The 24,850-nt window shown below is 53.1% G+C and overlaps 2 protein-coding genes across 6 annotated transcripts in view; one reads left to right on the top strand and one right to left on the bottom strand.

Moving 5' to 3' along the window:
* Positions 1-269: 269 nt before the first annotated feature.
* On the top strand, positions 270-18,502 carry SDCBP2 (syndecan binding protein 2). 3 transcript variants are annotated; one of them, XM_057701230.1, is made up of 9 exons: positions 270-408; positions 9,010-9,108; positions 9,744-9,807; positions 10,412-10,512; positions 14,468-14,626; positions 15,276-15,451; positions 15,531-15,702; positions 17,648-17,739; positions 17,990-18,502. In XM_057701230.1, exons 2-9 carry the CDS (start codon positions 9,055-9,057, stop codon positions 18,042-18,044), a joined length of 873 nt encoding a protein of 290 aa, XP_057557213.1. In that variant the 5' UTR covers positions 270-408; positions 9,010-9,054; the 3' UTR covers positions 18,045-18,502. The 3 variants fall into 3 exon arrangements, with proteins under 3 accessions (XP_057557213.1, XP_057557215.1, XP_057557212.1); XM_057701232.1 differs by having other exon boundaries at positions 316-408; positions 9,036-9,108; XM_057701229.1 differs by lacking the exon at positions 270-408 and adding an exon at positions 3,596-3,901.
* A 603-nt stretch (positions 18,503-19,105) lies between these two features.
* SNPH (syntaphilin) overlaps positions 19,106-24,850 on the bottom strand; it is a 41,047-nt gene continuing 35,302 nt past the window's right edge. For all 3 annotated transcript variants that reach the window (XM_057704271.1, XM_057704272.1, XM_057704270.1), the window contains one exon: positions 19,106-23,475. In XM_057704271.1, the coding sequence (XP_057560254.1) occupies positions 22,293-23,475 (1,183 nt within the window). In that variant the 3' untranslated portion in view covers positions 19,106-22,292. The remainder of the gene's footprint in view (positions 23,476-24,850) is intronic.

Here is a 24,850-nt window from a genome sequence, read left to right as displayed (position 1 = left end):
CTCACTGCCTACTTATTTTCTTGAAACAAGGAAATGCTGGGTCACAAGGTATGGCCATTTTTTAAGACCCATCAAACTGCCCTCATGTTCAGCAGGACTAGATGTCCAATCCAAGTCCGATTTCCTCAAGGCCAAGAAGTCTTGGTTCATAACCCTCTCAACAGGAACTGTGAGCCCCTAACCCCACCTTCACATCCAGACTATGGCCGAAGTCCTCCTCTGAACCTGGTGACCTAGGGCAGGTCGACCCAGCCACAGGTCCTTACCTGGGCCCAACCCAGTCCCAGGTGAGTCAGCTGACTGGGGAGTAGGAACCCAGCTGGGACAAGGGCCACCACTTTCCAGGGAGGGGACCAGACTCTGTCAGCAGTGGCTGGAGAAGGACGAGCAGCAGCACCTGGCCTGCAGGTAAGAGCAGGGCACGGGGTATCTAGAGGTGGGGACAGGGATAGGCAAGACCTGCTCTCACCTGCCTTCTTCCCTCCCTGTCCCAACCCTTCTGGGACTTCCAGGCCTTTTCCTCGCAAGGTGATTTTCTCTGGCAGTGAAATGTGAACTGGGGTTTCCTCTTCTGAGCCCAGCCATGGGCCAGGTTCGAGGGCTGGGTCATCTTCAGCCAGACATCACTAGGGCTCCAGGCTCCTTCTGACTGCCCGGGACAGTTCTCATGGAGATGGGACCCACCCTTTGCTCCTTGAAGTGGGCCCTCGGAAAGCCAAAGAGCAACTTCCACAAGGAACTGAGTGCAGGCCTCAGTTTATGTTACTTACTTCTCTGCCTGAAGCTGTTTTCATCAACAAGCTCCCTACCAGGGCAAGGAGAACCTGCTGGGGAACTGGGCAAGTGGCCTGATCTGAGAACTGGTTTCCTCCTGTGCAGACTCCCACACAGTCAGGGGAACTGAGTGAGGTGGTGGATATAAGGAGCCGGTACGTGCCCTCCACACAGCAGGCCTCAGAAAATGGTGCTTAAGATAGGGCTGTTGTGTGCTGGGCAGGCACTGTACTGGCTGCTGCACATGCGGTGGCCCCAACTACTAACTCTACCACATCACTTCTTGCCTGTGCTCCCTGCCCACCTGTGCACCCTAATTTACCCTCCAAATGAAAGTTATACCACATCACTCTGCTGCCCAAAACTCTCCAGTGGCTCCCATCTCACCAGAGTAAATGCCAAGCCCTCAGCACGACCTATAGGCCCTACAGGATCTAGGCTCTCTCACTACCTCTCCAATCTCCTGTCCTACTACTTCCCCTCTGAACAACTGACTTCAGTCTCACTGGTCAGATGTTCCCTAAACAGAGGGCAGTGGCTTGCCCTCAGCCTCAATGCTTTTCCCTCCCCACTTAGGCTTTTACTCAAAAGCCGCCTGTAATCCCCCTACCCTACCCCCCAGCAGTGAGGTTCTTCCAGATCTCTGGGCTCTCTCTATCCTCCACTCTGTTTTCTCTTTCTCTCCATCACTTCCCACCACCTAACATGGCATACACACTTATTTATCCAGCTAGGAAGTGACACTCAAGGACAGATTTTTCTTTTGTTCCTTGCCTTATTACTGGTACTTAGAACAGTACTGGGACTTAGGCACTCAGTAAATGTACTGAACAATAGCTAATGATTATTGCATGCCCTTTATGTACTAGTGCTTTCCATACATATCTCTTTTCAAGAATCTTTTAATCTCTACGATAACTCTGTGATGCAAGTATTGTTACCCACATTACAAAGGAATAAATGACATGCAAAAGGGACTTGTCCATGCTTGCTCTCCCAAGTCAGAGGCAGCTGTCTGAACCCATCCTGCCTGCCTCCAAAGTCCCTGCTCCTGCGCTGCCGCTCCTGCGCTGCCTCTCCTGGGCCTGGGTTCGGGAGCATCCGCACTCCTTGAAGAAGTCCACAGCTTTTCTCCAGTAAGCAGTACAGCTGGAGAGAAGGAGGGGAGTGTATGCTGGTGGCCTAGCAACAGCCTCTTCCTTTCCAACTCACCACATCCCTGGGCTAATTTGGCTTTCCAGGAGCTATTCCTCTGACACTCTAACCCACGCTTCCCTCCCGCACACTGTCTTCTGAAGGATGGATGAGTTGTCCACAGGAACAAGTGGGCGTCCGGTAGTTTCAGCTCTTTGGAACAAAGTGTTCCAAAGGAGTGTTCTCATTCCAAAGTCCAAAGATGGGGGCTGGCGACCCCTTTTCAGCCCTGCTGGTCTCTGAGGACCTGATTGCTACTTTGTTGTGGGAGTTGTTTTCACTCAGAATAACACAAAGCACAGCTCAGGGATGGAAATCCTGGAAAATGCAGTGGGAGAGGAAAATTTCTCTGGGTGAGATAGGTTAGATGGGTTCTTTTCCTTTCGGAGGAGCCAATTAATTGCAGGAAGTCATCAGCAACCAAACTGAGCAAACTCTTCCACTGTCAGATTGCAAGAGCCAGCCTTTCAATCTACCTCATCAGGGCACTGTTTTTCCTCCCTTTCTAGGCCCAGGATTTTTCTTCAAAGGACTTTTTGGGGCTTTCTCTTCCCCTTGGGTCTGCTTTTCCACTTAAGAAACAGTAACTGGATGCCTGCTGTGTGTCAGGCAGTGGGCACAGCACTGGGGCTTCAGAAACGAGCAACATTCCTGACCAGAGAGGAAGACAGGCAAACAAATACAGCTCAGTGGAAATCCAGCCCAGGAAATGCAGAAGACCGTGCTCACAGTGGGTGCTTAATAAACTGTAGTGGAATGAATGATGAATAGGCGAATATGAGAGTCTGTAGGCTAGAGAAGGGAGGCTTGACTAACTTTGTGTTTTGTTTTGGGGGCTTGACTAACTCTGTGTTTTGTTTTGGGGACTTGGGGGGAAAAGAAGAGTTAACCAGGTAAACAAAGTGGTGGTGGGGGTGTGTGAATGGCGTTCAAGACAGAGGGAAGAGCACCTGTAAAAGCACAGAGGCATGAACTAGCAGGCTGAGTTTTAAGATCAGCAAGCAGTCTGGAATGAGTGAAATGCAGGGTGAGTGTGCAAGATTGAGGTTACCAGAAGTCACTGGAGAAGGTACCAGGAATCAGGTCATGGAGATCTGAATATCAAGTTGAAGTCTGATATTTTATCCTGCGGGCAAGAGCTGGGTATGGCTGGAGAGCAGGAGCTAAGGATAACTCCCAGACTTCTGGCTCAGACCATGGGGTGCATTTGGTGGGGTCACTGTAGAGGGGCAGCAAAGCTGGGGAAAAATGAGTTCAATCTGAATAACCTGCAGGAGGTAGTAAAGATCTGGAAGGCAGTTGGACTCTTGGGCCTGGGCCTCCCTACCCTTGGAGTAACATACTCCACTCTCAACCTCCTGAACTTCCATTCTTCAACAGTCCAGTCGTTGCCTCCTGCCTACCTCTGGGAGGCCTTCCTTTCCTCCAGGCTCTTATCCTGCACCCCACAAACCCAACTGCCTGAATCTCTAATAACGAGCTGTGGATCCAATTTTGCTGCCGGGCCAAGCCCAAGACCTCTGCCCTAAGCGGCAGGCACTCAGTCATCCTTGGGTGGGATCCCAGGGAGAATCTTCGTGGAGTGGGGCGGGGCAGGTGCAGTTCAGCACGAGGACAGGAAGTCAGGGCCAGGAAAGAAACCTCGGGCGGTGACGTCACATCGGATAGGAAATACTCGACGATCCAAGGCGCTTCCGAAATCGTACAGAGCGAGCGAGGGAGCTTCCTCTTCATTATGAGCAACAGGCAGCCCGGAACGCAGGCGTGTCAACTTTGCCCTCTTCCCTCCCACAGCTGCCTTAGAACGGAATCTTATCAGCAGAGGGTGGCTCAATCGCACCCTCACCCCTTCGGGAGGCTGTTAATGGACCAGGCGTCAGGGGCGCGGGGAGGCGAAAGAACACTCGCTCCTTTAAGGCGCGATTTGATCCGCGTAAGCCTCCACACCCGTAAAGAGCGCGGAGCCCAACCGAGCCTTCCCATCCCTTACTTTGCTGCTTTACCTGAGTGTGTGTGGGTGTGGGTGTGGGTGCGTGTGTGTGTGTGTGCCAGCCAGGAGCGCCTGGAAAAAGCAAGAGGCGGGTGGATTCTAGGAACCCACCCGACCAACAAACCACGGACAGAGGAGGCCGCCATTTCCTACCCCCCAGCCGCTGGGCACCCTGGGAACCGCCCGTAGCCGCGCGCAGCCTTGGGTAGGTGAGACGCATGCGCTCTAGCCGCCGCAGCGCGCCCCAGCGGCCTGGCGGGGTCTCTGCGCAGGCACCGTAACCCATAGCAACCAGGGGAGGTCGCCTCTGGTAGCGTTCAGAGCTAACGGGAGGGTCAGAATAGGAGTTATTTGGAGATGTTTGGCACGAGATCGTTGTACAGATTGGGCAACTGATGCCTGGGATGAAGAGCAGGCCCTGGGGACCTTTGGGGCTTTCTCCGGTGTCCCAGTGCACGGAGTTTTGTGCCTGGCTCCATTCAAAAAGCGGAAATTGAGGCTGAGGGAGGGGGCGAGTTCGTCCTGAGCAGTGGAAATAGATAGATGGATAGATAATAGATAAACAGATAGGTAAATAGATCGATAAATAAATAAATAAATATCAACGTGATGCCCTGTCCGTACTATAAAGGAGAAATGAGGGCAATGAAAGTAATTTATAATAAAAGAATATGCACTTCATTATGTAAAATCTCAGACTGGATTACACCCGATTACGCCGATACCTAACTTAAAATGAGAAAGTTTGGATTTAATAGTATTAAACTGAATTTAGCCAAAGTTTACATTTGGCATCTTGAGTCAAAGGTTAAATGTATTTGTATACAGGCGTGGAGTCACTGTGACAGCTACACAGTAGACGTAGATGGGCGCATTATGGTGACTCACCTGTGCTCAGAAGGATTGACAATGATTTTCCAAAGCGGTAAACAAAACAAAGAATAACTTCCTCGGTTAAGCTGGTGTATACATTTCTGGATAATAGATTGTATATTAAAACCAGTGAAAGTTTCATTATATTTGTATATAAAACAGGTTATAAACAGGCTTTTTGCCTCCATGAAGGTTTGACAGGATATTGGAAAGTTGTGCAGGACAGTTTGTTGTGCTGAGCTGTTCTGTGCATTTCAAGAGGTCCTGGTCTCTACTCCTTGCTTCTTAAACACTAGCAGTGTCCCCTCTGTCTTGTGAGACCCCAAAATGCCCACACAAATTTCCAATCTGTTCCTTGGGAAACCACTGATTTATTCAGTCAAATAGCAATTTTTGCCAGCCTACATGTTCTGGGCTCTGTTTTGGTGGGGAGGCATAGGGTGATGAACAGGACACAGTCCCTGCCCTTCTGAGTTGAGGTCCAGTATGAGGAAATAGCCAGGTAGTAATCATATAATATGATAAATAACTTGAGAATGGAGCAGTATAAGTCACTTTGGGAACACAAGAAGACCCTGCCAACTAGCAGGGGTCCCACGGCCCAAGAAAGCCAACCAGAGAAGTAGCATTTGAGCTGAGCCTTGGAAGAGCACTATGAAGAGAAGGCTGGTGTGCTAAGCAGAGAGTACAGCATGACTGAAACAGGCCCAGGGTCTCTGGCACACAGTGGACACTCAAGTGTTGTGAATGAGTAGATGAATGATTGAATGAGATGCATATTTGCTGGCAGGGAGCCATTCCCCACCATATGAGGAGCTGCTAAAAGGCAGGGCAATACCTGTCTCTTGATTCTGCCCAGAGCCCAGACCTTAGTTGAGACCCAGAGAAGGTGGCAGTGGTGAAAGTGTCCCATACACAGAGGAAGGGTTGTATGGTTCTAGCCTGGGAGTGATTTCTAGGAACTAGATGTCTGATTCTGTTCTCCCAGAGGGCAGCTGCTAAAAATATAAGTTCTCTGCTGCTTCAGTGTTTGAAAAAGCAGGGCAGGGGTGCCTCTTATTTTCACATCTGTCATTTAAGCGTGATCCTGGTGGCAGGGCATGTTTTTGGCAGATGGTACCTCCTGAGATCTGTCCCCCCAGCCAAGAGTCTCTCAGAGTGTGTGCACATTGGGGAAGGCCACAGGCAAAGTGGTCTCTTCCCCCAGCTGATTTAAAGGAGGTCAGAGCCGGTTTTCTTCCCCCGCTAGGACAATCCCTGTCCTCTTGAGATGATCATTTCTGCCCCAAAGTCCAGGCTAGGGCAAAGATCTGGAACTGCCTGCCCCCAGGAGCCAAGCAGGCAGTGTAAGTTGGCTGGATAGGTACTTTGGGAAACAAGGTACGTGCAGCCCTATCTACGGGCAGGCTGTGACTTGGGCCTGGCTGAGCGTTGCTGTGTATGATTCCTGCTCTTGTGTTGCCAAATATTTTGATTTTTTTTTTTAGTACAAGTTAGAAGTGAGGAATTTTATATTCCAGATTTTTAAAAAGTTGGCACTCATTCAAAAGAAAACAAACAAAACCAAGCCTGTGAGAGGCGAGTGAAACCTGTTTGGGACCTATTATCCTTGTTTCCATCTTAGGAGGGTGTGTGTCCTTAGGACATCAGAGCTTTACTTTACAAGGAGAAAAGTGGAAGCCCAGGCAGAATGTACTGATTTGGTGTCCATGCTAGGGGCTAGGGGTCCCACGGCAAATTAAAAGGTCCATTTCCTTCCCTTCTGGAACTCCCAATACGTAGACAAAGAGGCAACTACAGGAGTTGTGTATGATCAATAGAGTAAGAACATGAATTGGCTGAGGAGGGGGCATGCGGAGGCAGGGGAAGCACAAAGCAGGGCCAGCTTCCTGAAAGGAGGGCCCTCTGGTCTGGGGACTTGAAAATAATTGACAATTAGCCAGGTAGGGAGTGGAGGTGGTTGGAAGGTATTCCAGATAGAGGGAATAATAATACATGCAAAGGCCGGGGGACGTGAGAAAATTCAATTCATTCAAGGATCTGAAAGTAGCTCATTGTGGCTGAAGCTGAGGTGGGGGTCGGGAGAAGGATGTGTGGAGAGAAATAGGCAGGAGAATTAGGCAGGGGGTGCAAGCAAATGTCTGCTGGGACTCAGTGCCAGTGAGTAAAGCAATCTTGATGTAAGAGACAGCAGAGGCTAGTGGGGTCTGGGGAGCCCCGGAGTCGGCTGTGGCTCAGCTGTAGCCACTCAGCAGCGGTCTAGGGTTGTCAAAGTGTCCTGTTTTTCAGGAGCAGTGTGAAGTTAAATTATTAAATGCAGTGTCTTGAGTTCTGCTTTTAGGTTGCAAATAAAATCTGTTCGCATCTGGCCTGTGAGCCACCAGTTCCATCTCTGGAGGAATCATAAAGGGAATGTGGGCAGGATTCTGAGACGGGGGGAGCCACTGGGGGCTTTAAGCAAGGACATGACATTTCAGGCTCATGCAGAAAGGGCCTGTTGGCTGGAGAACAGCAACAGAGGAATTAGGACTCACTGGAGATGTTGTGGTACCTGCAGAAGGGCGGGGAGATGGTGGAGGTCTGCGTGACAGCATGGGATTACGGATGGGAAGTGGGGGAGATGGAATTTGATGTCACATTAGAAGGGATGGTGTGTGGGGCGTGGGGGGTCGTTGGGGAGGGTTAAGGTTGATACAGGGTCAAGGCAGCAGGTGGAGAGGAAGGACAAGGAACAGTGATGGATGAAGATGACCTTGGTCCCTGTGGGTCACTCAGGGGAGATGCCCAGAGGATCTGGACCTGGTCCAGGGGACGTGGGCCCAGTGGGGTGAAGGAATTGCAGTTCAGGTGGGAAGACAGACTGAGGACGATTGAAGAGTCCAGGGCCGGAGGCTGGCCCAGGGTCTCTTCCGAGGGCAGAGCCCTGGGAAGGAGTGGCAGTGACCTCATTGCCTGAGGAGCCAGGGTGGGAGGGTGGGGCAAAGGCCTCCAGCTGGCGTGGACTGGCCCAGCAAAGGCCTGGAGATGTGTTAGTGGGTAAGTGGAAACGAATCCAGAAAGACAAGCTTCTCCTTCCTCACATTTCACCTAGGAAAGAAATAAAGCATTTCTGTGAGGTAATTTTTTTTCTTTTTTTTGGCTGCGTTGAGTCTTTGTTGCTGTGTGCAGTCATTCTCTAGTTGGGGCCAGCTGGGCTACCCTTTGTTGCAGTGCATGGGCTTCTCATTGTGGTGGCTGCTCTTGTTGCAGAGCATGGGCTCTAGGCACACAGGCTTAGTTGTGGTGCGCGGGCTCAGTAGCTGTGGTGCACGGACTTAGTTGCTCTGAGGCATGTGGGATCTTCCTGGACGAGGGACTGAACCCATGTCCTCTGCATTGGCAGGCAGATTCTTAACCACTGCGCCACCAGGGAAGTCCCAGAGGTAATTTCTTTGAATTTCTTTGGATACCTTGCTCCAAGGTCCTACTGGTTCTCCTCTGAACGGGTAGAAGGCATTTGGTAAATGTTTTTCGTGCTCCCCGCCCCATTTCCTCTTCCGTCTGGAGCAATACTCTGTTGAGTTTATAAATTCTGCTACAGTTTGTATGTGTGTTTTTAGGAGTTTCCTCTGGTCTTACTTCATTGTGATGAAGATCAAGAGTCACCGGCAAGGCCAGAAATGGCTGGTATGCAGTAGGAGCTCAAATGCTCAGCGATGGAAAGGGGTGTGGAGGACGGGGGAGGAATTCTAAAGTGCCCGCTGCCTTTCTGCTGTAATATTGAGTCCCCCCTCACTTGACACTGGACCGAACCCTGCGTAGTTATGGGATGATGCTGTGCAAACCCCTAACGCCGGCCGGGTATACAGCAGGTGTTCACTATGCACCACCTGGACTGGATTTAGGTCTTGAGTGATCAGACCTCATAAGCCTGTCTGATCTTTGAAACATGGCAGGGAAGGACGTGGCCCCTAGCCCTGCTCTGCCTGGTCAGCACAGGTTTTAAAGCCCAGAGTCGGCTGAACATGGTGGGATGGGATTTTCATGGGGTTGAAAGTATGGGCTTGGGAATCAAACAGACTTTGGATCAAATCTCAGCTCCCCCATCTCTAAAATGGGGATAACAATACCTTCCTGACATTTTTCTCATCCTGAAGAGTGCTGAGTGGCACATGTCTGTACCTCCTTTTACCCCTCAGCCCTCCTCACCCTTCGTGCCCTGCAGGGTATTCCAGAGAGCAGCCATGTCCACCCTGTACCCGTCTCTGGAGGACCTGAAGGTGGATCAAGCCATGCAGGTAAACCGCCAGGCTATCAGCCTGGGGTCCCTGGACAGGGCCTTTGGGATTTCCCCAGGGCAGCTAAGGGAGGTTTGTCTTGGGTCAAGTGTTGGGGACCCCAGGGAGTTCCCGATGGGCCCCAGGGCACGCAGGTCCTCACTTCAGGGCCTGCTGGGCAGAGCAGGTGTCCAGAGGCCAAGGCAATGGAGTTACAGCAGGTGGAGAAGACCAAGTAGCTGCAGACAGGCCCGTCTGGTGCCTGCTCTGTCCTGGTGCTTCCTCCATCCAGGGTCATGTAGAACCCATGCTCTAGGACAAGTTTCCAGAGCAAACCCCGTGGCCGTGACTTTTGACCTACTCAGCCCCCAGAAGCCCTTTCCTGCTTCTATCCCACATGAAGTCCTGGTGGGTTTTGAGAATTAGGGGCTTTTAGACAGACAGTTTGCCTTGGCTGCCTCAGGTAGTAAACAAGTCGTGACATCTGGTGGGTCAGGGGCCCCTGGGAGAACCTCCCTCCAGAAGCGTGGACATCTGCAGAGGTCCAAAGGGTCAGGGACACCTAATGCCCTGACCCCCAGGCTCAGGGAGTCCCAGGCTCCAAGGGCTCTGGGGGTCATGGCCACAGCTGACCAGTACTCCCCATGCCTCCCCAGGCCCAGGCCAGAGCGGTACCCAGGATGCCCGCCCTGCAGGGAACAGAAGACTCCCAGCCTTCAGGTGAGTGAGTGGGCTGGGGTGCTCCTGGGTGAGAGTGACCTCTGCTGGACATTTCTGAGAGTCTGTCTCTTGCCTGGCACTGAGCTGTGGGCACTATGCACGTGATCCTCCCTAGAACACTTTGAGGGGGACACTGAGAAAGCTGTGGCTTTGTGAGGGCACTGACTGCCCTGACTTGGGGTCACCGGGGAAGGCTGCATGTGGTGGCCCTGGAGTTGCTCGTGGCCGTCTTGATTCAGGCCCTGTGGTAGCAAACCTGAATTCAGGCGCAACTTTTCTCCTCCTCACTGAGCCGTTTCCTGGCGCTGCCCTTGGGTCTAGCCGGCGCCAAGTGAAGTCAGTTGAATTGAACACCAAAGTGATACACGAGGGACTCAGTGTCCCAGGCTGCTCCTGGGGAAAGCTTACCATCTGAGGGGAGGACCCACGTTGCCAGCGAGTGTTCCTGGGGGTGCAGAGTGATCGCAGGGATATACAACAGCATCCCCAGGCCCCGTTTCTTAATAAAAATGAGTGACCACCTGGGAGCCAGGCAGGTGTGGTTAAGCTCATGCCCGGAGTAACACCTTTCTTCTTCTTCCTGCCTTCCTCCCCTTCCCATCAGTTTTGTACCCAAACCTGGCAGAGTTGGAAAATTATATGGGTCTTTCACTCTCCAGCCAAGAAGTCCAGCAGAACCTGCCTCAGATTCCAGAAGGTGCCATTGTAGGTATCTGTTTCTTGCCTGATGTGGGCCCTCCTTCTTGGACTTACCCTTTTTTTTTTTTTTTTTTTTTGTCTGCCTCTGCTGGGTCTTCGTTGCAGCATGCGGGCTTCTCTAGTTGTGGTGCCCAGGCTTAGTTGCCTCTGTGGGATCTTAGTTGCCTGACCAGGGATCAAACCCACGTCCCGTGCATTAGAAGGTGGATTCTTAACCCCTGGGCCACCAAGGACGTCTCTGGTCTTAGCGTTTAAACACACTTGAATCTCCTCTTTCCCCAGCATTGCTGTAGCTCTGTTTCTTGATGACACTTTTCATTTTCATTAAAAGTGCTGAGGGGTTTCAGGGTTTCCTGAGGGCCTTGGGGCTGAAAGGCCACTGCCTGCCCTTTGTTCTCTGACCTGCTGGCCTGAGCCTGCTGGATGAGAAGGGAGGACATTAAACCCAGCCTGAGCCTGGGCACTTCTAATGAAGGGCTGCCTGTGACTTGAGAGCAGCTGCATGGTTAGGCAGAGCCCACCGGGGAGGAGCTTGTCACCCAGCCCCAGTCCCCAAATTAAACAATAATGTTTGATTCCTGCTCCCCATGGCTTCGGGGAGCAAAGGAAACCATAACATAGAAATATTTACTTCTGAAAATGTATTCACTTATAGAATCAATCCCAAACCCTCTCCAAATCAGCTCCGGCATCCCTGTGGGCCATTTGTCAGCATCCTTGTCTGCCAGCCTCTCCCTGGTCCAGTGCAAATCGATTGCAGAGTGCAAATGCAAATCTTACTAAGGCTGCAGGATTTCATGAAATTGGTGGAAATGAGGATGAAAACTGCCACCCTGACAAATGAGGATTTTGCATGAGAAATCAACAAGGATGAGGACATGTGGGACCCTGAGAAAAACTGGTGACACCCTGGGGTGTTTTTCCAAAATGACCCCCTTGACAGTCATGTAGGGAAGTACACACATGAAGCAAAGTAGGTCATGTTTTATACAGTCCAATTTTAATCCATTGATTGAATCTCTCTTTGGTCCAATAATTAGGACAACCTAAATTTTGATAAAAATATAACAGATAATGCATTTTTATAATTAAAATTTTTAATTAGTCTTTTTCATTTTAACTTCTTAATTTTAAGTAATCATAAATTCACAGGAAATTGCAAAGGTAGAGAAGTCCTTTGTACTCTTCACCCAGTTTTCCCAATGGTTCCATTTTATGAAACTATACTATAATGCCAAAACCAGGCATTTACATTGGTACAATGTACATCTAAGGGTCGATGTCATTTCTCACCTGCAACCACCAGCACAATCAAGATACAGAACTATGTCATCACCACAAAGGTCTCTCTCATGCTGTCCCTTCATAATCATGCCCAGCCTCCCTTTCACTGTGCCCAGCCCCTTGTCAGCCACTGACATGTTTCTGCCCCTATAATTTTGCCATTTCAGAAGGCTATGTGAAATCACATGGTGTGTGACCTTTTCAGATGGGCTCTTTCCACTCAGTATCATGCCCGGGAGATCCTTCCAGGCTGTCGCCTGTATCAACAGTTCACTTCTTTCTATTGCTGGGTTGTGTTCCATGTGTGGACATACCCTAGTTTGTTTAACCTGTTGAGGGACATTTTAGTTGTTTCCAGTTTTGTCTATTATAAACTAAGGTATTATGGATGTCTGCGTACAGCTTTTTGTACAGGCATAAGTTTTCGTTTCTCTGGGATAAATGCCCAGGGGTGCAATTGTTAGGTAGTGTGATAAAGGTATGTTTAACCTCTTTTTTTTTTTTTTTAAGAAACTGCCAAACTATTTCCAGAGTGGCTGTACCATTTTATTTTCCTGCTAGCAACACATGAGGGTTTCTGTGTCTTCATATCCCTGCCAGCATTTGGTGTTATCACCATTTTACATTTCAGTCATTATGATAGGTGTGTGGTGATGTCTTACCAGAGTCTTAATTTGCATTTCCCTAATGGCTAGCGATGAACATCCTCATATGCTTTTTTACCAGCTATCCATTCTTTTTGGTAAAATGTTTCTTCATATCTTTAGCTCGTTTTCTAAATGGATTTTTTTAAAATTTATTTATTTACTTATTGGCTACACTGGGTCTTTGTTGCTGCTTCTGGGCTTTCTCTAGTTGTGGTGAGCAGGGGCTTCTCTTCGTTGCAGTGTGTGGGCTTCTCATTGTGGTGGAGCACAGGTTCTAGGCGCACAGGCTTCAGTAGTTGTGGTGCACAGGCTTAGTTGCTCCGTGACATGTGGGATCTTCCCAGACCAGGGATCGAACCTGTGTCCCCTGCACTGGCAGGCGGATTCTTAACCACAGCACCACCAGGGAATTCCTAAGTGGATTGTTTTTTTAAGTCAACTTTATTCTAGAGTCCTTTGTCAGATATATGATTTGTAAGTATTTTCTCCCACTGTGTAGCTTCTCCTTCCATCCTATTAAAAGGGTTTCTTGTGGAGCAAAAGTTTTTAGTTTTAATGAGGTCCAATTTATTGATTTTTTCTTTTGCGGATCATGCTTTAGTGTCCTATGAAATTTCACTGAGCCTTAGGTCCTGAAGATTTTCCCTTTTAGTTTCTTCTAAAACTGTTATAGTTTTATGTTTTACATTTAAATGTATGATTGAATTTGAGTAAATTTTGTATAAGGTGTGAAGTCAGGGTTCATATTTTGCCTATGGATGTTCAGTTGCTCCCGGACCCCATTCGTTGAAAAGACTCTTCTTTCTCCATTGAATTGCTCTTGCACCTCTGTTAAGAAGCAGTTGCTCCCTCCTCATGTGAGGCTATTTCTGGATTCTCTTTTCTGTTCCATTATCCATGTGTCTGTCTCTCCACCAATACCACACTATCTTGATTACTGTAGCTATATAATAAGTCTTGAAATTTTGTAGAGTGAGTCCTCTTGCTTTATTTTTTCAGAATGGTTTTAGCTATTCTAGTTCCTTTGTCTTTTCATATAAAGTTTAGATGAACCTTGCCTGTAACTACAAAACATCTTGTAGAGATTTTGATAGAATTTGCATTAAATCTGTATATCAATTTGGGGACAGTTGACAGCTTTACTACGTTCTTCCAATGAACGAATACAGAATATTTATTTAGATCTTTTTTGATAACTTTTATCAGTGTTTTATAATTTCCAGTATACAATTCCAGCATATGTTTTGTTAGATTTACACCTAAGTATTTTTTTTTGAGTAATTGTAAGTGGTATTGTATATTTAATTTCAGTTTCCACATGTTCATTGTTAGTATATGAAAGTACAATTGATTTTTTGTATACATTGGTCTTGAATCCTGTGACCTAGTTGAACTCACTTATGAGTTCTAGGAGTTTATTTGTAGATTCCTTGGAATTTTTTAGTAGAGCATCATCTCATCTGCATACAGGGGCCATTTTATGTCTTCTTTTCCCAATCTATATCCCTTTTATTTCCTTTTCTTGTCTTATTGCTCTGGCTAGTTCTTCCATTACTATATTAATAGTAGTGATGAGAGTGAACATCCTTGCCTTGTTCCAGATCTTGGGGGGAAAGCATTCATTCTTTTTGATAATATTAGCTTAATTTTTTTTCAAGGCAAAAATCAAATTGAGTCCCTTTCCCCCCATTGTTTACTATTTTCTGTGAAACTTCTATTTCGAATGGATTTTACAAGGTTCTTCTCCTGACACCAGTTTTTCATGGAATATGGGGACCCCTTTCCTGTTTACCTGTCCTCTCTACCTACTCTCCTGGCTGTTTTTCAGGGGTGTGGACTTTGACATCCCCTAGTGGCTTCACGGGAGCCATGTTCCCTCTCGCCTGCGTGCGGGAAAGTGTGTGGTCCGGGGTGGGCTAGGGCCCAGGATCCACGCCATTCTCCTTTCCCCATCCCTGTTCCCACCCCGGGGACCCTGAGGCACGAGGCCCCAGGCGCTGGCTGACTCCCTGCTCCCCTGATGTCTGCAGGCAGCGGTCTCGGGCCCCTCGCCGGGCCAGGTGGTGGCGCCGGTGTCCGGGAACAGCCTGGGGGCGCTGCGTGCAGAGATCAAGCCCGGGGTACGCGAGGTTCACCTGTGCAAGGACGAGCGTGGCAAGACGGGGCTGCGGCTGCGGGCCATCGACAAGGTGGGGCTGGGGGTCGGGCGCGAGAGGAGGGGCCCTAAGGAGGGCGGAGGGCAAGCCCGCGTGCTGGACAGTGCGCGCCCGCAGCCTGAGCTGCCCGTGCTACCCCGCGAGCCTCCGGGGTCCTGCCACCTGGTCCACCAGCGGAAGAGGAGGCAGCGCGGAGAGCCCCGTCCGCAGTAAGGAAGGTGCTGTGCGGGCTGGGAGCCAAGGCCCACCTGACGCCTAGGCCGGGCTCTTCCTCTCAATCCCCTCCCATGAGGCCCTAGGGCTGGCGCCAGGGACCCTCCACCTGCCCCTCCGTGGGCTCCTTGTCTCCTTGCCCCCCACTCAAAGGGATCTGGCTTCCTGGCAGCTGTCTGCAGGCAGTGGAAGCCGGGGGCCCCGGATGCCAGTGTGAAAGGCCTTATAGTCCAGTGGTTGGGGGTGCAGCCTCCAGTCGGGGTTGAATTCCTGACTCCTTTACTTCCTAGCTGTGTGGCCTGGAATGTTTCCTCACCAGAAAAATGGGGTGGCCTGTATCTGCTGCGCACAGCTGCAGTCCCAGTGCCCTGTAGGCTCTGGGAAGATCAGGAGGCAAACAGCAGTTTGGAGGAGGGGTGTGGGCTCAGAGTGGGCCGGGGGGGCTGACTGTGGGGCCTATCTCCCCCAGGGGCTCTTTGTGCAGCTGGTCCAGGCCAACACCCCCGCATCCTTGGTGGGGCTGCGCTTTGGGGACCAGATCCTGCAGATTGACGGGCGCGACTGTGCCGGGTGGAGCACAGACAAAGCCCACCGGGTGGTGAAGAAGGCATCTGCCGAGAAGATTGTCATGGTCGTTCGGGACAGGTGAGTAGCCGGGTCCCAGGAGCCTCTCTGTCCACCCCCAGCCACACCCCAGCCCCAGCTCACTGTTCCTTCCCACCAGGCCATTCCAGCGGACTGTCACCATGCACAAGGACAGCACCGGCCAAGTCGGCTTCGCCATCAAGAAGGGGAAGGTCGTCTCTTTGGTCAAAGGGAGCTCTGCGGCCCGCAATGGGCTCCTCACCAACCACTGCGTGTGCGAGGTGAACGGGCAGAATGTCATCGGGCTGAAGGTAAGCTAGGCAGAGCAGGGGATGTCGGGGGTAGGGATACGCCGGGTGGTGGTTCTTATCTGCAGGCGGGCTGCTGCCCCCACCCCAGCCTCAGTGCCTCACCCTAAGGCTGCTGCAGGGATTTGATGAGACAATGGACACAGAACTCTGAGCACAGTGCAGGCTCAGTAAATATTAGCTATGGTTACTTACACATGGAGGCCAGAGGTGTGACGGGGCTGGGGGCGATGACGGGTGTGAGGATGCAGGTGCCCCGGTGGCTTCTGGTGGCATGGACACCTCGCTGCTCTGTGTGGCACTTCTGTTCGTATCCTGGATCATGTTCAGTAATAGGAATATTTTAGAAAATTGCTCTTTATAAGTCCACGTCTTACATCTCCCCCTGCCAGGGGGTGTGTGTAGCGAGTTTTGCCTTTAACTACAAGAAGGAGCAAGTGACCCAGGGCCAGTGCTGTGACCTGGACTGGGAGGTGGGTGCCTTTGGGGAGTGGACCCCAGAGGAGGATGAGTCACGCGGCTTCTGGTCCCTGGACAAGTGAGAGTGGTTTATCCTGACTTGATGCCACCGGGACTGATGGGGCTTCTTAATCCCAGCTGGAATTTAGAGTGAGGGTCCCTCCCCTCCTGCAGCCAGGGCTTCGGGGCTCACAGGCAGGGCTTCCCAGGGGTAGGTGGCTTGGCCAGTGGCATCTCACGCCACAGATGGCACAGTCTTTTCAACCAGTTCTCCTCCCCTTCACAAGGGCCATCACCAGGCCATTCCTGTCACACGTCTTCTTCCCTGTGCTTGACAGTCTCCCCCCCTTTCCTTGGAGGCTTGTTCTGCTGGCTCACGCGCATTCTGATCAGGAAGTTCTTCCTAACGTCTGTCTGAGATCCCTCCTGCTGCATCTCTCCCCTTCCTCGGGGATCAGGCACAACAATCCAAAGGGAACCCATTGTACCTAAAAAGCTGAGTATGGCAATACAAAATTCTGAGTGGCCGTCTCTGTTAGATAGGAGTGAACTCACTCCTTTCGAAGCATTACAGTCCTTTGATCTTAACTGTTCTGGAGAGCAGTCATTCTAAATTGTGCTGCACATTCTCTCATCCTCACTGATGGCTCAAGACATCACTATGAACTTATCAGTTATCCTACCAAACAATGGTATAAGCCTGTCCCTTTGCTGAATGGCCCCAGATAGCTATGCTTCTTGAGATCACCTATCTTCTCAGAGGTCCGTTTCCACCCCGTGGCCATCACTAGTCCCACCTGGCACATCGTCTTCCATTTATCCTGGAACAACTAAGAAAACACATACCTGGGTTAGAGATCTGTGTAAAGTAAAGTACACAGATCTCTACCCTCTGAGTAAGGGCCAGAGGCTCTTCTAATGGCCACAGCGTTAGTCTTTGGACTGCTTGGCATGCTTTGTGTAGATGCTTTTTGTTTCTTGTGCTCCCCGCGACCTGAATGGCTTCTGCAGGCCTCTCTTTTTCCTGGTCCACAAGCGGTACGAGGAAGAGGTACCCCATGGGCTGGGCTCAGGCCGACAGGAGGCAGTGAAGGGGGGGGTGGTGAGTGCAGCTCCTGTCCCCCTCACGGCACGGTTCTTCTCTCTGTGCTTCGGGGCCAGCACCCGAGTACGACTGGGGCCTGGGAGATGACACAGATGTGTGCTTGGTGAGAGTCCTGGGGCTCTTTGGGGGAAGTCACGTTTGTGAGGCCCTGTTAGGTGCCAGGCCCACACAGGCCCTCCAGGGGAGGCTGGGAGGGGCACACTCCTTTTACTGAGAGAGCCTCGGATGGGAGGCCCATGTTCTTGCTCACCTCAGGGACAGTCCTGTCCCTGTCGTCGGGTGTCAGTGGCATCCTCCAGCAGGGGCCACGCTGACCTCTCCACAGAGGTGCCTTCAGAGTTGCCCCTGGCCCCTGGGGTGACTGCTCACTCACCTTTTCTCCAGGACAAAGACGTCACAGAGATTCTGGCCACAGCCGGGAACGTCATCACCCTGACCATCATCCCCACCGTGATCTATGAGCACATGGTCAAAAAGTAAGGCTGCTCCCCTCCTGCCGTCCCCCTCACCTCCCCGCCTCCCGGCTTCCTCAAGGCTCCTGCAGAGCCCAGCCCAGCTTGCCCTCTACCCTCCTGCCCTTGGCTCCCTTCATGGTAGCCAGTGGCTTCTGGTGATGTGAACGTCTTAGACATGGAAATGAGGGCCCACAAGGGATGCACAGGCTTTGGGGGAGGGGGTGGGGAAAGCGCTGCCAGTTTTGGCGACCGTCCTTGTTGCTGTATCTAGGTTGTCCCCGATCCTGCTCCACCACACCATGGACCACTCCATCCCTGACATCTGAAGCCACAGGAGAGCAGCTCAGCCCTCCCACCTTCCTGTAGGAAAGGGAGAGTCCTTGGGGACAGGCTGCAGAGGCCTGCTGCCTGGGGGCTGTCTCGAGAGGGGCATGTTCTGGGTGGGGCGACACTGGATCACATGAGCCTGTCATTTATACACACTGGTCTCCTTGGAGCCTCAGCCTCTTAACTGGGCTAAGGCAGGGGCAGGGCCCACGGGCAGTGATTCTCTGTGCTGATTTAAATGCTGGGCATGTAGGCAGGCCGACTAAACACTTCCTAAAGTTGCAGCTGGGTCCCTTCCAAAATTTTGCCTCTACCAGGAAAACATTTTCACGTTTTGAGAGAACAAATACGTTTTTGGTAAGCATTGTTTCTTTTTCCTCTATTTGTCCTTTGTCACAAACTGTATGTAGTTATAACCCTTCCCTGTCTTTTGAATAAAGATTTGATTTTAAATAAACTCTCTTCCTCAAAAGTAACTGAAATTCTGGACTCCTTGGTCCCATGACATGCCAGGGCTGGTTTTCTTTTAAGCAGTGGTGAAACCAAGGCCTTTTCTATGCCTTGCCTCTGAGAGCAGTGACTTGGCTGTGCCCCCATCACGTGCTGCCTGCTGGTCTGGGGCAGGGATGACTAGAGAGGGGACGGTGTGGGGCTCCGGGCGGGGGCACTGGCTTTAGAGCAGCCCCTGCTCAGCGACTGCAGCTGGCTTCTGCAGCTGCAGAATGGGTGTGAGACCCACTTCAGGGGTGCTGGAGAGGATGGGATGCGTGCACTGAACAGGGCCCAGCGGGTCTGACACGCGGGGGCAGGGGCAGGTGACCCCCAGGAGGGGCGTCAGACACAGGGCAGAGCCGAACCAGCACACAGCTGGTTCCCTCATGCTCAGGAAAGATCTCTGCCCCCTCAGCTTTTTCCAGGGTGCATGTTATAATTCCCACGCAGGTGGGGGCAGTGGGAGCCCGCTTCCTCCCCCTCGCCCCTCCCCCCCACCAACCGGCCCCCCACAACATAAAGAAAACAGGCCAAGGATCTTGCTGTGTTTTCATGCTTTAATGCAGAGCTGTCTGCTGTAGGTACAACTCTGTCTGATCGAAAGGACAAAGGAGACAAAAGTGCAGACCCCTCCCCACCTCCCCCCTTCCTGTATCCCCTGAAGTCTCTGTCAAGGGCATGGCTGAGTATAACAGTGCAGTGTGACTTGTTTGCACGGACTCCTAGGTCAGAGCGGGGGTCGTGAGTTCACTGGGCAGAGGCCCCTCTGTAGGCCTTTACCCCAGAACCTTACCATGTGCCCCCGCCCGGCCCCCCCCCAAGGTGCTGCCAGATACCCCTGTGCTAGTGGCGGCTGGGAAAGGCTGTTCAGAAAAGCTAAGTTATCCCCTCGGGAGATATCCTGGCTAAACTCCACTTGAGGCCAGCTCTCTGAGCAGAGTCCCGGCCTCCGACTCTGATTCCTGCTTGAGCCTGGACCAGAAGAGCAACAAAGCGGCTCCAGCCTGGACCCTACAAGTAGGAGAAGCCACTTCTGGCAGTGGGGCTCCAAGGGACCAGCAGTTCCAGAAGGTGGGTCCTGAGAACACTGTCCCTTAGGATCTAATCAGCTCTGGCCAGAGGCTGGGGAGAGGGGAGACCCCAAAGATTTCTGCTGCAAAAGCGGAGGGCAGGAGGGAACGGTCACAGCCCAACAGGAGGAGGTATTAAGCAGGAAGGAAGAGGGGAGCCTTGGAGGATGAGCACGCAGCCGGAGGCCCCCAGGGCCCCGGCCTTGCTCCCCAGCCCCACATTCTGTGCCCTGTGGTCAGGGCTTGGAGCCTGAGCCCGTGGGCTGCTGCGCCTCCAGCGCCGGGAGCTGTCCAGGCGGCGCTGCCCCTTTTGCATAGATGCAGGATACCGGCACACACACGCACACATGCACGAGCCAGGGCCCAGCCAGCACGGCCCCAGCACCTGTCCCAGGCCTGGGCCAGAGAGCCGCCTCCTCCACCCATAAGAGGCGAAGCCCATCGAAGGGCCCACCAGATCCCCCAAAAGAGAGGTCCCCCAACACTGTGGGCTGGGGCCCCTCAGAAGGGGAGGGCGGCACTGGCTCCGCTCACATTGTCCACAGTCCTCGGTCCATGCTCTTCACGCGTGGCTCCTCCAGCAACAGGGACACAGCGGACCACGGCCCCGGCCCCCCCCACGTCCACAGAAACACAAGACACAGGAGGAAGGCCACAGACAGCAAGACGCAGACGGGAGCAGAGGGGCTACGCCGCTCAACCAGATTCCAGCGGTGAAAAATATATAGATTTCATGTTGTCAAATATAGTCATACATTTATTTTCTCGGCAAAGCTTTTGACTGTTTCTATGGAGACACTACGCAGCTCCGGGCGAACACGGCACGGGAGGCGGGGTCCGCGGCCAGTCCTGGTTTGGCTTTGGATTGGGTTTGTCCGCTGCCCCTCCATGTCGTGACCCCCGGGGCCTGTGGGGCATCCCAGCCCAGCCCCCAGAGTTTGGGTTTGGTTCGGCTGGGGTGGGGGAATGCTCCGCAAAGGACGGCAGGTCTGAGGCCCGGAGCGAGGAGGGGGAGCTTTGGAGGCACAAAGTGCGTGGCAGAGGGGCCCTCCCCACCGATGGCTGGGCCGGCCGCCCACCCCCAGTGCATGCAGGTGTCCCCCCTCGAGCGGGGGGCACAGAGGGGAAGGGCAGAGCCCACGAGTCAGGTGCCAGCTGTCGGAGCAGCAGGGGTAGGCAAGCAACCCTGGCAGAACCAGAGTGGCCCCTAGGCCAGAGGGGTGAGTAAGACATAGGGTCCCACCAACGCCCCCTACCCCCCACCCCAATGTAGGGCCTAACTCTGAAGAGTGGGTGGGATGACCAGATAGGTATAAGCCCTGCAGGGGAAGCGAAATGGGTTTACTCTGTAAAACAGTAATGCTAATAAAATGTCAGCAGCTTTGCTGGGGGACCCAGGTGTGGTCCCAGGGAAGGAAGGGGTGGGCCGTGAACCTTCCCAGGATGAATAGGCTCGGTCTGGGAGCCCCACTCCACCCCAACCTGGCAAACATCCCAGGGCACCCTGCTTAGGCCTGGACGGACATCATGGCTTGAATACCTCATCCTGCCACTCATCCTGCTGGAAGTCCCCCCAGAGGCAGACAGGTGTATGATTTAGGAACTCTCATCCTAGAAAGCAAGCAGCCACCTTGCAGGAGATCCTGGAATGCGTGAGAACCAAGCCCCAAAGTGAACACAGTGCATAGCAGAAGTTGGTCCTAAGGTCCCTGGAGAAACTCGGGCAAGCTCCAGGGGCAGTCAGCCCTGGAGGGGTCAGCTGGGGGTTGTGTAGGCCCGCCTTGCCTCCCAGGCTGCAGGGCCTTGCCTCAGAAGGCTGGAGGTGCCCCCTTAAGCTGCCAGCCCCCGGCTCCTCCTTTCCTGCTGGCAGAATCTCCAGATGGGAGCAGGGGCTCAGGCAGGCTTTCACACCCTGGCACGCGCCTGTCTGGCTCTCACAGAAGAATTACCTGACACATTCAGAAGCGCCAAGAGGAAAACAGATGTGGGGAAGGTCTGGGATGAACAGACAGACACAGAACCCACACTGCCCTTTGCCACCTCTTGCCATCACCACCTTTCCTCCAGCCCATGGCCTGGACTGTGCTCCTGAATCCCAGAGTGGGGAGCAGCCTGAAGAGGCTGGAGCTCAGCCCAGGCCAAGGGGTTCCAGACCTGCTCAGAGTCCCGGTCAGTTGCCTGTACTTTGGGTCGCAGCTGCCTCCATCTGAGGAGATAATACTGGCCCAGAAGCCTGGGCTGAGGGCAAGGGGTGGCTTGGGAGAGAAGGCCTGGGGTGAGCAGGGAACGGGACAGGACACGGGGGTGGGGCATGGGGAGGCTCAGTAGGGAAGTCAAGCCGGGCCTCCGCAGATCCACACACCAGAGACTTCCTGAGCTGGGGCTGCCCTGTGTGAGGGGCCGGGGGGCAGGGGGGCCGGGTTGGGGGCCTCACCACCTGCTTTCTCTGCAGTGTGTCCCATCAGTGCGCCTCCCTGCCCTTGGTCTCTCTTCCCTTCTCTCCTGTTGAAGTTTTGGGAGGCCTCCCCCTAACCCCCACTCCCGGCCCCTGACACGGTTATCATTCTGAAAAAAACCCAGAACTAAATAAATAAGATGATGCCCCACAGGGATGTGTGAGAGGGAGGACGGCACCTCTACAATCAGTAGTCAGGCCGCCAGAGCCCTGGGCGGGCCGGGGCCTCCTCAGAGCTGGGAGCTGCCGCCTGCCGTGCTGGCACTCGGGCCGTGCTGGCTCAGCGAGCGGCAGCTTATCCTACGGATGGAGTGCAAGGCCACGGTGCAGCAGCCCCGCAGCAGGGAGCTGATGTTGTAAATGGGCTGGCCCTGGCGCCGCTGGGAGCGGCAGAGCCAGGCCACCGTGGGCACAGCCGGCACCACCACCGCCAGCAGATCCACGATGTAGTGGCGGCTCCAGTAGCTCTTGGGCTCCTTCTCGGCTGCGGCTGCCTCTTCCTCCTCTTCCACGGGGCATGCCACGCTCACCGACGGGCTGGGGTTTGCGTTGGCACCAGGGTGGTGTGGGGTGGGCCCCCGGGTGATGGGCTCTGGGGCCTCGAGCTCGTCACCCACCGTCACCACCACTGCAGAGTTGAGGTCCCTGGGCCCCGGGGGGTGGGCCGACTCCGGGCGCCTGTCCCCTGACTCGGGGACTGTCCCGCAGACCTGGGCCTTGGTCACTTTCTCCAGGATGGTGTCCAGGTCAGGCTGGTACTGCACGAAGTCTGTCTGGATGGCACGCTCCTGCATGCAGCTGGCCTGCACGCCGGCCTCCATGCCGCACAGCAGCTTCTCGTAGGTGTTGCTGGCGGGGAAGCGGGGCCCCAGGCTGAAGGAGCTGTGCAGCGAGGAGCCCTCCTCGGGACCGCAGTCCACCCCCGACGACAGCAGGCTGCTGGCCTCCAGCGCATCCATCCGACTCAGAGTGTCATCGGTCGCCACAAAGCCACTGTCAACCCCGTCCTCGGCAGAGGTGCCGCGGTGGTCACCAGGCGGGCGGTCACCGCAGACAGCAGGATCGCTCAGCTTCGTGTAGGTGGAGCTGCGGGTGAGGGAGCGGGCTGGGGACCCGCCGGCAGACTCAGCAGCGCCGTCCTCCTTGGCTAAGCCGTTCTGGGCCACCTCCATGCTGTGCAGCAGCGTCTCCAGCTTCTTGTTCTGGATGTTGATGTCCACAAAGTACTTCTGCAGCCCCTTGTCCTTGTCAATCAGGTTGTTCTTGACGGTGTCAATGACCTGCTTGAGCTGCTTGATCTCCTTGCGGGCCTCCTTCAGGGCCAGCTGGGCCTCCACACGGTGGCACTCCTCCTCAATCCAGTCCTCCTGCATGCGCGACAGCTGCGTCTTCAGGTCATCGATCTCTGTGTCCCTGTGAGCAGACGACACACACGCGCTCACCGCCTGGCCTGTCACCGCCTCCAAGGACAGACGAGGAGGGGGCTGTCCCCAAGGACAGCCTGTGGCCTGTGCTGCTGCCCCTCAGAGCTAAAAACAAAGGAATGGCTCAAAGCTCCTTCCTCATCCTCCTTATTCCATCAGGGAAGCAGTGGTGGCGGGAGAGGGGCCAGGGGTCAGGACAGGAGAGGCCTCCTCCTCGGGGAAAAGAATGAGCCACCAACGCGTTCCCACCCCCTAGAGCCAAAATGCAGACAACAGTCCACACTTACATCCACTACCCAGAGAAGAGGGTAGATGATAAAGATTCTCAGTTTAAAAAAGCCACCGCTATAAAAACTTAATACATCCATTTAAAAATCTTAGCATAAAAAGACAAAAACTAAACCTAAAATCTCTGCTCTGCAGAAAGAGATGTCACCTGCTACAAAAGCCGGTGGTAGAAAATTCAATGGAGGGCTATTTGAGCAGTGACCCCGGGGAGAGGGTGATGAGCCGCTTTGTTTTTATGAGAGAAATTACTGCCTTGAATGTAGCTGAGAAGTTTGTATCTTCCCTCAAGTGGAGGGATGAGAAGCAGTGGATGAATCCGAGGAGAATGATGGGAACAGAGTGGCTGTCTTTTATCCAGGCTAGATGTTTCCTCTTTGTATCTAATGTAGAGCGGGAAGGCCCAGAAGGTTGCTGAAAAAGGCACAGAGCTACTCCGGAAAGAAGAGGCAAGAGCAGGCAAACTAGATGGTCAGAAGACGCTTGTCCAGAAACTCTCAGGCTTTTAAAATCCGTGAGGCATAGATGAATCTGGGGGATGTAGGGGAGGGAGGTGAAGTAGAAGATGGTGCCATCAAGTCCAGAGGTAAAGCCAGGGCGGGACGGAACAGGATGGACCAAAAGCAGTGAGAAAGGAGGCGTATCATTCACGGGACTGAAGTCCCGCCCTGGGTGCTCCTCCACCAGCAAATGTCTCATTGATCCACCCACACGCAGCCACTCAGCCCAAACCCTACATTCATGTAAATAAAATCCAAAATGACATGACTGTCACTTTGGGGTTCATAAGGCCAGCAGAGTGACCGACCGAGATGAAGCACCATGCACTTTTCAAAGTCAGACTAGAATTCAGGAAATGGGCCCAGGAATCTCACTCCACTGAACACTGAAGGGACTGGGCCTGAGGGCCTGCAGTGGCCACAAGGGCAGCAACAGCATCAACTGGAAGGGGAAGGAGGCGAAGGGCTGCCCCATAGGATACAGCACGGTGATGGAGGTGGGATGGCAGTGGGGACCTGGACCTGCTCCGAGCCACGATAACAGACATCCCCCCAGGTATGGGGGATGCTGTTCACTCT

Source organism: Hippopotamus amphibius, chromosome 12, assembly GCF_030028045.1.
Source record: "Hippopotamus amphibius kiboko isolate mHipAmp2 chromosome 12, mHipAmp2.hap2, whole genome shotgun sequence".
Classification (NCBI taxonomy): domain Eukaryota; kingdom Metazoa; phylum Chordata; class Mammalia; order Artiodactyla; family Hippopotamidae; genus Hippopotamus; species Hippopotamus amphibius.
Note: the sequence above shows the minus strand (reverse complement) of the source record. Positions and strands in the feature narration are given on the sequence as shown.